Raw genomic sequence first — 18,841 nt, 5'->3', positions numbered from 1 at the left:
CTGCTGAGCAGAGAGCCCCTTGTGGGGCTTGATCCCAGGACCCTTGGGCCAAAGGCAGAGGCTTTAACCCACTGAGCCACCCAGGCACCCCAGAACTTACTCTTTTCAATACATTATTCTATGCTTTACCATTTTGAAGGGGATTTACACTGAAATAGATCAGATAAGCATAATTACTACAGATAGAAAGAAGAAGTAGAGAACGTTAGTTGATTACCACGTAGAAAAATCACACATGACCCTATCCTGTGGAATCCTATTTCATGTACCCCCCAGTGCTGTGTAAATAACTCGGGGAGGGGAGAGGAGTCATACCGTGCACATCTTGAATTCCTTCTTAAGCCTGCTTTTGTTTTCCAGTCTCAAGACCAAAGCCCTCCTTGTGCTCCAATCCCAGTCCACTTCTTTTCATTTAATCAGCTGTCATGACAGTGCTTGCACAATATTGGCTGGAGTGCCCACTTTCATTCTACCCCCATCTCTATGACGTCCTGCTCATGGTCTAGAATTCCAGGGAGGGGAAAAAACAGAGCAAAGAAATCATCAAGGAATCATATGTAACGCTAATTCTGAGCAGAAAAAAATGTATTTTAATTCTCTTCACAGTTTACTTGTTGTGGTTTCCTGAGGCTGAGTTTGCTCTAACCCAAATCATTGCTCTTAAAAATCACAAGACAGTAGATATAGGTGGAGGATATTTAAATTCTATCTCTTTCTTCTATCTGTTGAGAATGATTCTCACCTGGCTCACGTCCAAGGATAAGAATGGTGGATAAATTAGTGAAAATGAGAGTTACAGTTTCCATCCCCCCTCCCATCCATCCATCCATCCATCCACAAATACATCACTGAGCTACCGACAGGCCTTCTGTAATTGCTTATACCAGCAACACTTGTCACTTTAGAATCTCAGACTTCTGACAACTCAAGTGCAAAATGTAAAATTAATTCTTGACATTCTTCCCAAATCAATTAGGTGCTGTCCAGAAATTTAGGGAATTTTGTCTTTTCCCTAACTGCATCCCAGTTTTGTAATTACTTTTTAGAAGTGTATTTGTTTCCATATTAATCTTGGTAGAGGGAGTTATTATTAGTAAATCATTTGATTATGTTCACATTTTCTGAATAGAAGGTCAAGTTTTAAAATTGAGTAGATTATATATTACTAGATGTTTACAAGATTCACATTCATGGAAGTAATATTATATGTTAACACAACTCTTAAAGACCCAGTCTCACAATAGGCCCTCATTACTGAAAGACTATCCTTTTCCCTTTATGCTAATAGAGTGAGAAGTATTACATTCCTGGTGCATTAAGTACAGGCAGATGATCTTGTACTTGAGTTTCTTTCACTTAGGTCTTACTCTAGAGGAAAGGGGATATTTTTGACAGTTTATAGTTTGCACATACATTACCTTTGAAGCTTCCCATAATCTTGTGATTTAGGCAAAACAGATATTATTGTCAGCATAGTATTGCCATTTATAGTTGAGGAAATTGAGATCCTTAATAATAATTGATTTTGGACCCAAATATAGGTGTTCTGGTTCAATCCGGCATATTCCTGTTTCAGTAAACTAATAATAGTAACACTAGAAGTATCAGTAATAATAACTATCTAATATTAATATCACCCACATTTGGGGCCACAAAACACTGTGTTAAACAGTCTGTATGCATCATGTTAGTTTAATTTTATCCTTACAACAATCCTATGTGTAGTAATTCTTATTTTGATTTTATAATGTGGACACTGCAGGTTCAGGAGGTTGGGCAGAGTTGGCAGGATCGCACAGACAATTAGTAAGAAAGTTAGGATTTCGGTCTAGAATGGCCTGACTCCAAATCTTGTACACATTTCAAGTACGTTAGACTAGTAAAAGAATGTCAGCTTAACACTCTGAAGGGTTTGGCTGATTTATGTCTAGATGACTTTCTACTGTCTGTGATTTTCAGGGTCATCTTGTGATGCATTTATTTCTTATTTCTTGAAAACAGAACTATTGGAAGGGAAGAATCTTACCATGATTTCCCCCAAACTATTTATTTTTATTTATAGTATATATAATATAATATCTTCTATCTTGAACACATTTCATTATAATAAACTAAAGGCCTCTCTCTGCAACGTGGGAGTAAAGTTATACTCATTAAAACAGTTTCATATATCGAAATTACTTTGAAATGCAACTGTCCCCTCCCCCCTTATTATCTGTTAGCTGGCTTCCCTGGGTCTGAGTGAAGCATTTTCTTTCCAGCATTTCCCAGCCACCTAAGTATTCTTTAATAACTTCTTTTGCCTCCCCAAAGCAGCTTAACATATTCTAATTTACATAATTTGTAGAACACCATTGTTAATATTCAGTCATATTCACACACATTGCTATTAAGAAAAACCTAAGAGGGACACCTCAGTGGCTTAGTCATTTAAGCATCTGACTCTTGACTTTAGCTCAGGTTATGATCCCAGGGTCATGAGATCAAGCCCCCATTAGGCTCCGTGCTGCTAAGCATGAAGCCGCTTATGATTCTCTCTCTTCCTCTGCTCCTCCTCCATGCACACTTCCTCTCTCAAAAAAAAAAAAAAAAAAACTAAGAAAATGCCTAGTAAATCTCATTTTTCTTTCCCCTAATGCCTTCTATATTATAAATTTTATGAACTTCCCTAAGGCCTATACTGATAATAAAAATGGCTGAGGAAGCTATGGTAATCAGAGAGAATGGCGTGTAGTGAAATAGTTCCTTAATGATCCTCATAATAAATTGTGCTGCCGTGAGCCAGCTAGTTTATTTCCACTACTCAAATTAGCTGCCCCAAAAATACCTGCTATGGGGTCCATTCTCAGAATTAAAACAGTGTTAGTCTATTGTTTCCTATATTAACCTTCCAAGTCATTACATAGGTTTTCCTTAATCCATCAATGTTTTTCTTACAACTTCCCACATAAATTCTCTGCTTGGGGAGATAAAGCCCACTCAGTGTCCCACTCACTCCCTATAATCACCCACAATATTGTTTTTATTCCTGGGCCAGTGCCTTTGTTCCCATTCTTCCTACTTTATCTACTCCCACCTGCATTTTCTCCCTTCTCATTGGCTCAGCTGTATCCTTAACGTTTTCTGCAGCAGTTCCAGCCCATATGAGTTTCTTGATGTCAGAGACCGCATCATACACATTGCTGTATTTTTGACACTTCGTATAATGCCTGATGCTCAGTAGGCACTCAACCAATTAAATAGGTTTTGAGCAGCTGCTTTGTGCCAGGGACTTGGTAGGTTTGAGGATATGGATCCAATAAGAGATAGTCCCATTCCTTGTTCTTAACACTCCTTTATGCTTTGGTCTATACTACACATCAACAGCTTGTTTGTCTGTGTCTACATGGGCCATCTTAGAGCTTACTTTATATGTGTACCTTATTTTCTCAAAAGAACAGGAAGCTGCTACAGTGTATGAACCAGTTTTCATTATGCTTTTGTTTTTTTCCTCATTCCTGGTCACATTATAGGTTCTTAGTAAATCTAAGTTGATTGGTTCAGGTGTATTCATTAGTTTGTGTCTTAAAGTCTCAATTTCCTCATCTGTGAGATGAATATAATGTATGAGGTGTAGATCTTGAATAGAGATATATAGAAAGTATGACTGGCCCTGACACATAATAGAAACTATTGATATCTTTTCCATTTTTATAAAAACTGTTGAATTTAATGTCTTGCAACTGGGCCAGTTCTAATTTTGTATGTACGACACACTTTTGCCCCCAAAATAGAAATGTAAACCTTTATTTAGTCTGAACTCTTCCTCTGCATCTGAAATGCTGTTACACTGCTTAATCAAGTGAGCAGTGGTCAAATGTCAGGATTTTTCCTGGACACCCAGGAAATCTTCTGTACAGGTTGTGGCTAGACAGGAACCCCCCCACCATCCAGACAAACTCCCTCCTTCTCCACACCTCCAGGCACATTCTGACGGACCTCTAGTGGGTTATGACAATCCTGGGGTTTGTAGTGGAAAGGGACACCCAAGATCATGTAGTCCTGCTTCTTCAACAGAGATATAAGATTACCAGAGCCAAAAAATTGAGTTCCCTATTGACACTGTCATGAATGGCCACTCGAAGCCCTCTGACTTCTGGGTCATTGCTCTGCTCACTCTTCCATACCGCTTCCTCCTCTAGACTCAAGATTAGGTCAGAATAGAACTGGTTTATGGTAGATGAATGCCTGAATGACACTTAGCCTTGCAGAATTGGGATCCTGACTATAGCTACTTCCTGAAATTGGATTCATTCATTCATTCATTCATTCACTCATTCAACATTTACCCTTTGAACAAATGCTTACAAAAGTTGTATTCCAAACTCTAGTGATACAGCTAGAACAAAGCAGACAAAAAACCTTGTCTTCAGTAAGCTTTCACTTGGTGGTAAGAACATGGCCCAAGCTAGTAAAGTGGCGGGATGAGGTCTTGAACTCGGGCAGGAAGAATTGGCAGAAGACATGTTGATTCACTCATTGCATCAACATTTATTTGTTCAGCAAATGCATGTGGAGCTTCTACTGTGGCTGAGTGTTATGGCAGGTGCCAAGGATATGGCAGGGAACACAACTGACCCATCCCTGCATGGAGTATACTGTCAGGAAGAGGAGGGGAGGAGAGCAAACAGAAGTAAACCATAGGTGGCTAAGTGCCACCAAAGTAACAAGGGAGTGAACAGGCAACATTTGCAAAGTTTCCAGCAGTTTCCTATCCTAACCCCCTAAAGACCATAAGCAGATCCACGCCATTAGGGCAAAAGGGGGGGGGGTTCTGTTGAATAGTGTGCAAATTGAGAATGGAGTTGTGTCAAGATCAGCTCAGGAACTTAGACAGTGACGGTGCTAGGGAAAAAGGACTCAGCCCTCATGGGATTCCTCATGCCTTGCTTCCTGTGGTGCCTCGTAATAGTCTGGTGGTTTGTAAACAAATTTACACTTCTGCTGGAATGTTATAAAATACTCAATGTATGCCTTAAAAAGATCTTTAAAAATATTTCTCTGAGCTGGTTCTCACGAGGCATTTTATAATTTATTGTGGATCTCTGGATTTCTGGAATCCTGCCTTGGCCCAGCCTCTTAGTAATTAAATGCTTCAGAACAGTGTGTGCTAAGATGTCCACGGTTCCTTGCATAAAGGAATACTGGTGTTCCCGCACGCCAGAAAAACAGAACTTTGTTGCCCAAGCACCAGTGGGCATTTGTTCTCAGCTACATCCTTGATCTGGCTTTAAAACAGTTATTTTCCACTCATTGCAAATAGTAAAATGGGGATATTTAACATGATTTTTCTCATAACTAAAGCAATTTTTTGTATTATAGAAAAATTAGAAAATACAGGAGAGTAAAGAGAAAAAATTAAAAATTAAAAAATTAATAATGCTCAGCCTTTTTCTGGTTAAATAACCTAACATATAGGCTTGTAAAAATATGATAAAATTCCCACTGCAATAACTCAGGTAATAGAGAAGTTTTTAGAAACATACTTTCTCACTCCCCACTTCTCAGTGCCTCCTGAAGTTACTTGTATGAATAATAATGTTCTCTTTTACACTTTTTCTGTGTTTATGTATGCATATGGATATTCAGATATACATTCATTTTTTTAAAAAAAAATTACAGTAATTTTATGCTAATGTTTCTCTCAAGGTTGGCTTATATCACTCTGGATAGATTAGGATGCAATCATATTGAATGTAGGGGAAAGAGGCTGCATTCCTGACAGGTTAACATGTCAGTGATGTTTTAAAGGACCTTGACATTAAATGCTGAAACTTGAATAAAACACACACATATTTTTTTTTAAAGATTTTATTTATTTATTCTACAGAGAGAGATCACAGGTAGATAGGCAGGCAGAGAGAGAGGAGGAAGCAGGCTCCCCGCTGAGCAGAGAGCCCGATGCGGGGCTCGATCCCAGGACCCCGAGATCATGACCCGAGCCGAAGGCAGCGGCTTAACCCACTGAGCCACCCAGGCGCCCCCACACACATATTTTTATCCCAAGTTTACAGTGGCACTCTGAACAAGGCACCTGAACAAGGCACAGGAAGTCAGCATTCGTGGCCACAAGAAAAATAATCTGGTCTTGGACTTTTACTTTCATATGGCAAAGTTTTAAAGACTTAAAACAACTAAGTCTGCTCACAAAGAAAAAGAAAAAACAGATTTTCCTTGTCTCTTATGGACTGCCATGTAAAAATATTGTTTGCTGGCTTAAAGTCTGACAATAAGAGATACTAGCTTAAAAATGTGTTTTACTTATTTAACAGTATGTCATGGGTAATTTGTTATATTCACACAAATGGGTCCAGTGCATTGTTTTAAATAACGTATCACTTTTCATAGCGTAGACATACTCTATTCAACTAACTCCCCAATCAACAAATACTCAGGTTGTTTCCAGTATTTTTCCTCTTTAAATAATGCTGCAATAAACATTTTCATATGTATGTCATTTATTGATGGTTGATAATGCAGTAGTTTTTAAAAGTTGAGTTACATTTTATTTATAAACTAAACCTACTGTATGAATCTGTCCTTAGATTAGTCTCATAGGTTCTTGAGTTTTTTTACGTTACTATAACTAAATTCGCATATACAAACACACACACACACACAAGTGTACACACACACACACACACACACAGAATCCATACATACACACGAGCCCTTGCAGTCCTCATGACACGTCCCCAGCCTGCTCATCTCACCTCATCACACACCGCACCTAGCGTGCATCATTCCCCCGCCAGCCCGCCACCTGCCAGTGTTTCTGCAATGCTCGTCTTCACGCTTCCCTTAGTGAAATTTGCTTGGAGGCCTACACAAACCCCTCTCCTCCTGAAAGGTTTTTCTGATCTCACTGGCCTTTTAAGCAGAAAATCCACTCCTACTTTGTCATACCAAAGCAGTTTCTCATCTCTACCTGGAGTCCTTTTCTCAATCTGCTTTGTGTGAAAGCTGGCACTGCACCCATCTGTATCTTCTGGTAGATTCTGAGTCTTTTGGTGGCAGATACCATTTTGGCTGAACGTAATATTACCTGCATGTAGGTAAAGCTACATGAATGAGTTTGAATGAATTGAATGTAATACCTGCTTGTAGGAAAACCTGAAGGAAATACTGATTGGACCTGGGCAATCCGTTTAAAAAATAAAAAGTCAGAGCTCAATATTTGCCTTTGAAGCCCTATTATAAGTGATAACTAACTATAGTTACTAAGGCAATTTTGTGAAAAGGTAGTAAGTAAAACCATCACATGTCATATGTATATTTTTGGCTTTAGGAAACTTTTCCTTTACTGCAAGCCTTTTCTCTAAAGGGCCAGAGAGTAAATATTTTAGGCTCAGCCAGTCTTACGATCTCTACTGTAGTTCCTCAGCTTGCCCAGTGTAGTGGGAAAGCAGCCGTGGACAGTAAGTAATGAATGAGCAAGGCTGTGTTCTACTACAGTTCCATTCACAGAAGCAGGTGATGGGCAGGATTTGACTCACAGGCTGCTCTTGGCAACTCCTGTTCTAGACAGCATCTGACTACATTTAGACTAACCTGACTTAACTCCAAATTTTGATTTTTCCACTTTAGGTCTTCAGCTGTGTGAATTATTTAACCTCTTTGTGTTTTTCAACACATGGATATAAGAGTAATATTGCCTCCTTCATGTTAGACATCTAGTTCAGGGCCTAGCATTTACTGAGCCCAGAAACAGAAGCCACTAACTTGTCTTATTAAAGGTAGCAGCAGCATAGAAAGGGGGTCAGAGAGCATGCAGCCCCTTTTTTTCCACTGGAAGTAGCAAAATCCAAAGGACAAGGCAAGTGGAAAATCAATGGGAGTAGCAGAGACTATCAGATGACAGTGGCCAGTCTCCCCAACAGAAGCAGCGATTCTCTAAGTTGTGTACTCCTGTGTAGAGGGAATCAGGGGTACATAGACACACACTGACATTTCTGCTGCACCAGCAATCACATTAATAAAAGACTTTGAAGGTTGTTTGGAGCACCTGGAACTATGATAAAAGGTAAGGGCCAGGTTTCAAGCAGAATTACCGTTGAAAGAGTAATACCTGGAAATTTCAATGGTATGGCCTTTTTAGCTAAAATACAAACAAATAATCTTTGGCACATCACTGGCCTAATCATCACCAAACATTTCTGCTGCCTGCCGGCGTGCAGGAGACTCTTTCCAGATGCAACACTTCAATCACATTTCCTCTGCCAGCAAGAGGAAGTCCAATACTTGAGAACAGCGTGCAAGGCTCTCCACGACTTGGCTCCAGCTTGTTCTTTTAGCCTCACCTCCAAGCCCTCCTTTCCCTGCACAGTACAGGTGCGTCAGCCCAGTAGGTTGATGAGCCTCTTTGTGGCTGCTAAACATCCTCTCTCTTACTGTGCCGATGCCTGGTCTGCTGCAGCTTCTGCTTTTCTCCCACCTTAATTTTCTAGAACTTTACAAGCCCGCCGGTCCTGCATGTCTTCCTTCTTTTAGGACCAGACCCAACTGCATCCTCCACAGAGTCCCCCTCCTGCCTCGCTCCAGGCCGTCTCTCCCTCCAACTGTCGGAAGCATTCCTGACTCTCCCTTTCTTTTGCTGTGCCTTGTGACAGCTTCTTGATGCCTTCTGTGAGTGCTCCGCAAGCCCTGGACGGTGATGCACAGAGTAGGGGGAACCTGGATTTGGAGTCTGCAGACTTAAGTCTCCGTCTCACCACTGACTCACCAAGATGGAAAAGTGGTTTAGTGTCTCTGAGCCTCCGTTTCTTTATTTATATCCAGGGTCTTATACCTCTACCTTAGAGAGCTTTTGTGAGAATGAAATGAGGGTGAACAGAGTGAAGATCTAGGGTCCTTAGAAGGTGCCTGTCTCCCTCAGGAAATGTTACTGAGCCTGAACTGATTACAGGGTTTGACTTGGTGTATCTCCCTAGTGATGTAATCACTTTGAAAGCAAGACTGTACTGAAATACGTCTGTGGTTAACGGCAGTGCCTGGAATTTTATTTTAAAGCCACTCAGTAAATTTATTTCATTTATTTTTAAATTGCTTTTTAAAGTCCCCATCAAAGTTATATAAGGCATCCTAGCTTCTGTTTTTCAAATTTTGAAGATAGAATCAAGATCTTCATCAGGATCTATTGTAAAGGGATGCTTTTAAGATGGTTTGAAAATCAACTCAGTTTCATCAGATTTGTAAAGTTTGGGGAATATACCCAAACAAATATTTGCCAAAATATATAAGCAGACTAAAATGGTACTTTTTTCCATTTTATTCTTTGCAAAATGACAACAACATGGCTCTTGAGTGCGCACGCTGTGCCTCTGGCTTTCCATGTTGACCAGCTCTCTCCACCAGCTGTTCACTACCTAAATCCAAGCCCTCTTTCTATTGCTCATATTCTTTCCTACAAGGAGATAAATAAATCCTGATGATCTGTATATATGCAGAGCATAATGAAAATTAAGCGTATTGATTAATGAAAGTATTCCTCACATTTTTGTACACATCAGTGCTGAATAAAAGTTTGCAAACTATTTTATAATACAGAGTTCCGTGAATTGTTCAGTCTCCATTTTGCACGTTGGGAAGCTAAGACCTAAGCTGAGAGTTTAGAAATGAGCTCCAGGGTACAAGCCTAGAGCCTGGATGCAGGTTTTCTCTGCCGAGGGTGCTGGTCTCCCCACTACACTGCAGCTTCACTACCTAGAGCAAGCGTGCCCCACAAGTAGCTATCTAGGCCTTCATTTTAAAATCCACGGTGGGATAGCAGAAGAAATTCTTCCTCTGTTTCTTGCATTTTTGATTAAAATTTGTCTAACAGGGGACAACTAGGTGACTCAGTCAGTTAAGCATCTGCCTTTGGCTCAGGTCATGATCCTAGGGTCCTGGGATCAAGCCTTGCGTCCAGCTTCCTGCTCAGCAGAGAGCCTGCTTCTCCCCCTCCCACTGCTTGCTGCTCCCCCTGCCAAATAAATAAATAAAATCTTTCTTAAAATGTCTAATGGTAAAAATATATATATCTAATAGTTAGAATATGTTTTTACCATGACAGATATTATAAATATAATGTCATAAATAGATAGAATTACCTCCAATTATGTATAAGTCACTTAGATTCCTGTGTAAGGTTTTGGTGACTGAATCAGTGTCCTCATCTAAAACAAAAATTGAAATAGTACTTGAAGGCTTGTCAGTGAGGATAAAAGGAGAGAGCTGCTGTACAAGTGCAATAGGAAAATGCATTTGCAAAGCAAACCATTATAATTTTCGTGAAAATCATAAATATATAGAGATAAATTAATCAATGATTTCAAGATCTCTCTACTCAAAATGATACTTAGTAATTAGCAACACTGGAAAAATTTTCATTTTAGAAACTTCCATACTCATTACAAACCATGAGCCTCAAGTTTTTAATAAAGTTGCATGACGGAAGAGTTACAAAATTAGTCCTTACTGCATACAGGAGCATTTTAAAAGTTAATTAATTCTTTGACATTCAACCGTGTAACTAAATTACTTTATACAGTTGTTTAAGCACAATGTCTATAATCTTCTGATTAAAATAAGAGCTAAAATCATCAGTAGCAATTACTATTTACCCACTTGCTAAACCATACCATCCCTTATCATCCCTGATAGCTCCTTCTCAGAATCTGAAGGGATCATCCCCCAGAGAGTTCTAGAAACTTTCTGCTGTAACAGACTGAAAGGGGGTTGGAGTGGGGGGAGAGCTTTCAGGTTGCAGGTTTCAAAGTTAGATTTTCTGACGGAAAATACCTTTTTAAAATCTTAAACTGAAGAAGAATTGTAACAAGGCTCTGTGCAGCAGAATACCTGCGAATTCACTATTGTTTAGCCTGTGGTTTCTATTTAAATTTGTGCTTCTGTCATGATTTATTCTTACCTCACCGGATAATGAATCTAGATTTTATTTCTGTTCTTTGCCCAGACTTGTACAGCAGGCAAAGTGTTTGAAAATCAAAGGAAAAGAAGATATTGACTTGGATAATCTCTTCAGAGGTAAAAAACCAAAAAAACAAAAAACAAAAAACACTAGCAAAAACACAGACTGTGCTTTTTGTTGTGAAGAATGTCTGATTTGTTTGCTGGGTTGGTTTTATCATTCCAGGAGGGGATAGTGGAAAGAGCTTGACAAGACAAGAAGAGATTTGTGTTCTAGTCCCAACCCTACAGACAAGTAGGTTCCAATACTTCTCCACCCCAACCTTGATTTTCTGATTTTTAAAGTGAAAGAACTAGACTGTAATTTCTGTGATCCTCATTCGTGATAAGACAAATCAAGACCTATCGAAGTAAAGGTCTCAGTGGCGGAACTTCTCTGCCATCTGCCTAGGGCATGAAGGAGCATCTCATGGCATTTTTATATGTTGAGGAACTGGGAAATGTATCTAAGTATTAAGACACCCAAGAAAGTTGTTGGGCGGCAAGGGGGTGGCGGGGGCGGGAAGCTTTGTTTAAACTTAAAACTAAAAGCTGAAGGATTATTAGTGTAGGAAAAAGAATTGCATGTTTTCATTTAATTCTGTTTCTTTCCAAATAAGTTTCTCTCTTTTAGACAGAATTGTGTCTATAATTTTGAGGTTATACTGTAGCAAGCTAGCTCAGGAATAAGTTTCCCTTCAGTTGTGTTCTTTCAGGGCAATAATTTTTATTTAATCAGATGAAAACATTGGTGACTTGTATTGAGTATCCTATGTCTTCAGCCATAGTAGTTTTGCATGTTTGTATCTCCCAGAACACGGCAGGAGCCCTGTTTCTCTTACAGAGGAAAAGAAAATTAGTGACTTTTCTGCTGACTTGGTAAAAAATGCAGCAAATTAAAACAACTCAGTAGCACTGCACTCCTCTCCAATATGATTGCTTACTAGCCTTTTCTTAAGGAAGAAAGAATGCTTGGCAGCCATTGTCCAAAAAGAGCTCTGACCTCTCTGAGCAGAGCTAACCCATTCACTCCAGGCAGGCACCAAGCTCAGCTCCTGGCCGAATGACTCCTGATTCCATCTCAGCCACAAAGAGAGGAGGAATCTTTTCTGAAGAAAATGGAAGGCGGTGAAGTTACTTTGCTTTCATTGTGCATCTACACTTTGCTCCCTAACCAGGAGCAATTCTGGGTAATATCATCAGATCTGAACGTTGCCTTAAATAAAATAAATGACTGATATTTTAGAAACTGCTCCATACAAATGTTCTAATCCATCTTACAGAGCCTCCGTTCTGTAAACAACATGTGTTTTGGAGCCGTATAAGGAGCTCTTAAAAAGTGTCAGTGTTTTAATTCATATTTTGACACTTTTGAAAATATCTCCACAGAGTAATTATGTATATGTTCCTGTTAAAACAGATACACAGTCAATTTTGTAATTCACATAGTAAAAGTAGTAATGAGGATCATCCTTATAAAAATAGAAAATATCACTAGCAAAATGCATTTGCATAATGTGAAAGATGAAATCTCTTCTAACTTATTCACTGTGTACTTATTCTTTCCTGCATCACTTTTAAAAGGTTTATAATGCCGACCTTAAAAATAAAACAACCAGTTATTTTACCAGCAAAATGAGTTTAATTAGGAATAACAAGGAATTGTAATTAGGGACAAGCCATCTCTGGTAAAAGCATGGGCAAATCCAGAGAACAAAAGAGAGGAACATTGCTTTATAGAAAAAAAAGAGGAAGTTGCTCTGAACGAAAGTTGTTGCAGAGAAGGGAGAGTTCAGGGTGTGATTGTGACATTAAACAATTATTCACTATTTTGCTTTTATTTTTTGCAAGCCTATAAATCTGAGCATAAATTCTAAGTTCTTACGCTTATTATTGTTCTGGGTATAGATATGAATAAACTCCTTCTTAATTCATCAGAGTACTTTTTTAAAAAGGAAAATGGGCTAAAATATATTCTCCATTTCTCCTATGAGGGGAAATGCTGTACTTCTGATATTTAAAGATTGTGTGTGCGTGTGTACACATGCATGTGCAGCTTGTGTTTTTCATATCTTGGGTGTGTTTTCAGTTTTTACTTGGAAACATCTTTGTTTCCTAAATGATTTTATTCACAATTCGATTCCTGGCAGATATAAAATTTAAAAACCTACCCATAATTTTCAAGGATACTTCTTAGACATACGATTGTCTTTCTTTCACCATAATAATGATTAAAAGTAAGATTGGATGGTAGAAATTTTTAATTAGTCATACAGATTTATTGAGGAAAACATGATTATCTGAAAGGGTGTTTGGTAGTAAAATTGATAGAAGTTAGAGTTTGTCTTCCTAAACTACAGGTTTGCAGGTAAGCCTGTCAAGTGTTATGCATGAGACATGGCAAATCGTAGTTCTCTTCGCCGTCTTTTGTTAAGTAAAATAATGCATGATGATACTGTTGCCATATCTGCTGTGCCACATCCCTTCTTTGGACTTGAGTTGGGCATCTATGTGGTGACCTTTCAGGGTTTTACCTTCTCCATGAATGTTCCACAGATAACTGCACAAAATCTGCTCCTTTGAGTACAAGTTGAGTGAAGCTGATGAAAGTGCATTTCCATCAAGTATAAAGGACCTGTACATCTTAGCAATCTGCCCTTTTGCTCACTTAGAAAGCCCAGAACCAGAGCAGCTAAAACTTAGCTACTGGGTACCACAGACACATGTCACTGTCTAGGCCACCGCAGTGCCCTGCCCCAGGGGACATCTTTGGTATTGTAGAATGTTCAGCTAGAAAACCTGTATTTTAACTGTTTACTATCTTTTGTTCTCAAATGTGTAACTAAGGCTCGTTTTTTTTTAATAAATCCAAACATTTCATAAGGCAAAAAATAACACAATATAAGCATGAAAAAGGTAAACATTGTTAATAAATCCCTCACAGATTTATTTTGGATCTGTAATTCACCTTTTGTTTTGTTACTAGTATAAAATCATGTTTGGTGAACTACAGTTAGATTTTTCCTCTAAATGCATGATGTACATGGCTCTCATGTATACCTGCTATGTTCTTTTATTTTTTTAAGTAATAATTTTAGACGAGTTCAGGAGATTATTCTCACTTAGTCACCATATGGGTCAAGAAATAGACTCTGAGCAGAAGCCTCCCTCGTGCCGTCCGGTTACCACCTCCAGTCAGGACATCACACTTCTGATTTCTGTCACTGTCCATTGCTTTGCCCTGTTTTGATTTTATCATTGAAATCACACAGTATGTATCCATTCATTTTTTATTTTATCATTGAAATCACACAGTATGTATCCATTCACATCTGACTTTTTGCTAACATTATGTTTGTGAGAGTCATTCGAATCATTGTTTGATTCTTTGCTTATTCTTAATACTGCATATTACTCAATTTTATGAAGATGCCACAGTTTATCTGTCCATTTTAATATTGGTTGCTTTCAGTTTTGCCCTCTCAGCAGTGGTGCTGCTAGAAAAGTTCTTTTATGTGGTTTGGTGGACCTGTGTGTGCATTTCTGTAGGGAAATTTCTGGGTAATTGAATGGGTTTGCATTTAGGAGCTGGTGTCAAGTATTTTTACAAAGTGGTTGCACCAGCACATTCTTGCCAGCATGGTTTGGGACTTGCAGGCACTCCAAATCCTTGTCAGTAGTTAATACTCTCAGACCCTCGTCTTAGCCAGTTATTTGGGTTTGCAGTGCTGGTTAATCATGCTGTTAATTTCGCATTTCCCTGGGGCCAAATAGGCTTGAATACATTTTCGTGTTTATAGACTATTTGAACATCCTATTTTTGTGAAATGTCTTTCCCATTTGTCTTTTAGATTGTCCTTTTCTTATTGATGTATAGGAATTCTTGATTTCTGTAAACAAGTCTATTTTTGGTTACATATATTACAAATACCTTCTCCAGTCTAAGATTTGCCATCTCATTCTCCTAATGGAGCCTTGTGATCGATAGAAAGTCCAAAATTTAATAGGGTCCATTAATCCTTTCCATTTTGGTTAGCACTGCTAGTGTCCTGTTTAAAAAAATTTGCCTATTAGATGTTCATGAAGATATTCTGCTGTTTTTTATTCTAGAATCTTTAATGTTTGATCTTTCAGATTAAAAATCACCTGGAACAGATTTTTTATACATGACATAACAAAGGAGCCAAGATTCACTTTTTATTTGAATATTCAGTTGACCCAGCATCATTTAGTAAAAAAGACCTTCTTTTCCCCATTGCTTATCATAAATCAAGTGACCATGTATGTAGAGGTCTGTTTCGGGATTGTGTGTTCTGTTCTATTGGCTTATCTGTTCTCATGCCAATACCATACTGGTTTAATTACTACGACTTTTTAACTTTCTATCATAAATCCTGATAGCCAAAAAGGCCACTTCTCCAATTTTGTTCTTTTTCTTTGGGATTGCTGGGCTATTCTTGTTCCTTTGCATATCTAAAGAGCTTGTCTATTTACATATACACACACACCCCCCCAAACAACTTACTCTGATTTTGACTGGAACTGCAGTGAATGTATAGATCAATTCTAGGTGAACTGGCATGATCTCCTTCATGAGCCTGGTACATCCTTCCTTTAAATTTGTCTTTCTTTAATAGTTTTCAATAATGTTAGGCAGTTTCTCTGAGCCAGGACCTCCTGTGTAATGTTGAATAGAAATGTGATAGCAAGGTATCTTTGTCTCATTCCCAGTCTCGGGAAGAAAGTGTTCAGAAGTTTACTTTTAAATATGAGGCTTACTGTAGTGTTTGTAGTGCCCTTTAATAGGTTGAGAAAACTGCCTCCTCTTTTAGTTTGTGGGTTTGTTTGTTTGTTTGTTTGTTTATTAAATTGATTTATTTATTTTCAGAAAAACAGTATTCATTATTTTTCCACCACACCCAGTGCTCCATGCAATCCGTGCCCTCTATAATACCCACCACCTGGTACCCCAGCCTCCCCCCCACACCACTTCAAACCCCTCAGATTGTTTTTCAGAGTCCATAGTCTCTCGTGATTTACCTCCCCTTCCAATTTACCCCAACTCCCTTCTCCTCTCTAACACCCCTTGTCCTCCATGATATTTGTTATGCTCCACAAATAAGTGAAACCCTATGATAATTGACTCTCTCTGCTTGACTTATTTCACTCAGCATAATCTCTTCCAGTCCCATCCATGTTGCTACAAAAGTTGGGTATTCATTCTTTCTGATGGAGGCATAATACTCCATAGTGTATATGGACCACATCTTCCTTACCATTCGTCCATTGAAGGGCATCTTGGTTCTTTCCATAGTTTGGCGACCGTGGCCATTGCTGCTATAAACATTGGGGTACAGATGGCCCTTCTTTTCACGACATCTGTATCTTTGGGATAAATACCCAGGAGTGCAATTGTTTGTGTTTTTATTTTTATGAATAGGGATTGAATTTTAGCAAATGCCCTTTTCTGCATCTATTTGGATGATCACATGCTTTTTCTCTTTATTTTGTTATTGTGGTGAGTTACAATGATTTTTTTTATTTAATTTCTTTTCAGTGTAACAGAATTCATTGTTTATGCACCACACCCAGTGCTCTATGCAATACATGCCCTCCTTAATACCACCACCAGGCTCACCCAACCCCCCCAACCCTCAGTTTGTTTCTCAGAGTCCACAGTCTCTCATGGTTCATCTCCCCTTCTGATTTCCCCCAACTCACTTCTCCTCTCCATCTCCCAGTGTCCTCCGTGTTATTCCTTGTGCTCTACAAGTAAGTGAAACCATATGATAATTGACCCTCTCTGCTTGACTTATTTCACTGAGCAGAATCTTTCCCAGTCCCGTCCATGTTGCTACAAAAGTTGGGTATTCATCCTTTCTGATGGAGGCATAATACTCTAGTGTATATGGACCACATCTTCTTCTTAAGGAAATATCTTGTTGAGGTTTACCATATTTTTTGGAAAAGTCTGGAAGTTTTATGTGTCTTCAATGAATTTCAATAAATAAATATTCATGTACCAGCACCCCAGTCAGAACTTAGAATTAGTATTTCTTTACCAATACAGGTAGGCCTCACCTTGCTGAATATGCAGTGAAATAATTCCAGTCCCTTAACAACACAATTCAGCTTTCAGTTACCACAGTATGTTAACTGTGGACCATTGCACAAAGTGCTAGCCCTTTAGTCCACAAATCACCACCTAACTCACAGATCAGCCTAATGATCAGTGACCAATAATATCTCTTCTTTCAGAGGCTGTCAGTGACTGGCCTGAGCACTTCTGTTATTCAGTTCACATACCGACAGCAAAGCATGGAGGGTATGGCCTTCTTGCTCCCAGAGACAAACACATGGGATGTTTTACAGAAGTGGATACTCCGTTGGCCCCAACTTAACGAAAGTATAGTAAAGAAACAAAATGAAAACACTGGAAGTGAAAGTCTAATCAAATGTTCACAGATTTATAGAAAGAATAGCCCACCCTGGAAATGCACAGCCGTCGTTTGAGAGACACTAACTGTGCTGTCAGAGGGACTCGGGGAGAACAGACTCCCGGACATAAAAGAGAAGCTGCTGGGACAACCAGATGAACATGTTCTGTGGGAAGAGCCCCTCACGTTAAAGGGAATTGCAGAGATATTCAGAGCATTGTACATGTGAAAAATAAGATGGTAGAAACTGACCCAAACTCAGAAAGGAGTATGACAATTTACCAAAGCACAGAAATGATGCTTGCTCTGTATCGTACATATAGGACATGAGGAAAACCAACACTGCTCGCCTCTGATAACGTTTTTTAGAAAGAAATATAACGCTTTATCTCAATGTTTTTAATGTTTTAAATCACAGTGTACTAAAATTCTTACCCCTTCTATTGTTTAAATCTCCCTAAACAACTATAATCAACAGTAAAATATTTTTAATATTTTGATCAAAATTTGCAAAGGTCATAGAGAATTCAGTTTTCTCCATTAATTATTAAGCTCACCTTGTATTTAGCTCATGCCGAGTGAGAACATCTGTATTTTATAAAGGACATTTTCAAATATGTTCATAAGAGAAGTTGGTCTGTGAATTTTCTTTCTCATAAAGACCTCATTGTGTTTTGGTATGAAGAGTCTGATGACCTCATAAACTGAATTGGGAGTGTGTACTCTTTTTCCATTTCCACAAAAAATTTATGGAAGAAAAGTGACATTTCTTTCTTAACTATTTAGATAAATTCACCAGAAAAGCTATCTGAGCCTGGAATTCTTAATGGGAAAATTTTAATTATAGATTCAATTTCTTTAATAGATTGAGTACTTTAGATTTTTAAAATTTCTTACTTTGGACTATGTTGATTTTTTTCTACTGTGCATTTGTTTTTTCTTTTATTAATTTCTGCTATTATATTTCAGTCTTCCTGATTTCCCCTTTTTTTGTGGTTTATTATTATTATTTCTCTAACTTCTTTAAATGATTGCCTGGATAATTAATTTTTAAGTATGCACTTAAAGCTATTAATAATAATCTAAGATCACTTTCCTACATTAAACTATTTTTGATTTATCAAATTTCATAACCATTTAATTCAGATTTTTTCACATTTACACTGTGCATCATTTTATCTATGGGTTGATTATTAATTCCTCACTTCCAGATACTTGTGGGCTTTATTATCTTATCTTTATTGGTTTCTAGCTTTATTCTACAGCAGTCAGAGAACATATTCTGAACAATGAGTTTGTTAATCATGTTATTAGATCTTTATTTTTACTGATACTACTTTTACTTTTCTTTTCTTTCTTATTTTTTTTGTCTGCTTGTTTTTCTGCTTTTTTTTCTTCTCCTGGTTCCTGAGAGAACTGTT

The 18,841-nt window shown here is 38.2% G+C and overlaps 1 protein-coding gene across 1 annotated transcript in view; it reads left to right on the top strand.

Annotated features, from left to right (window-relative positions):
* The window catches only part of L3MBTL4 (L3MBTL histone methyl-lysine binding protein 4), a 448,888-nt gene that overhangs the window by 333,641 nt on the left and 96,406 nt on the right, over nt 1-18,841 (top strand). Inside the window, exons 16-17 of the mRNA XM_044243369.1 lie at nt 10,991-11,061; nt 11,171-11,239. Coding sequence (XP_044099304.1) covers nt 10,991-11,061; nt 11,171-11,239 — 140 coding nt within the window. The remainder of the gene's footprint in view (nt 1-10,990; nt 11,062-11,170; nt 11,240-18,841) is intronic.

The sequence above is a fragment of the Neovison vison genome, chromosome 3 (genome assembly GCF_020171115.1).
Source record: "Neovison vison isolate M4711 chromosome 3, ASM_NN_V1, whole genome shotgun sequence".
In the NCBI taxonomy this organism is placed as follows: Eukaryota; Metazoa; Chordata; class Mammalia; order Carnivora; family Mustelidae; genus Neogale; species Neogale vison.
Note: the sequence above shows the minus strand (reverse complement) of the source record. Positions and strands in the feature narration are given on the sequence as shown.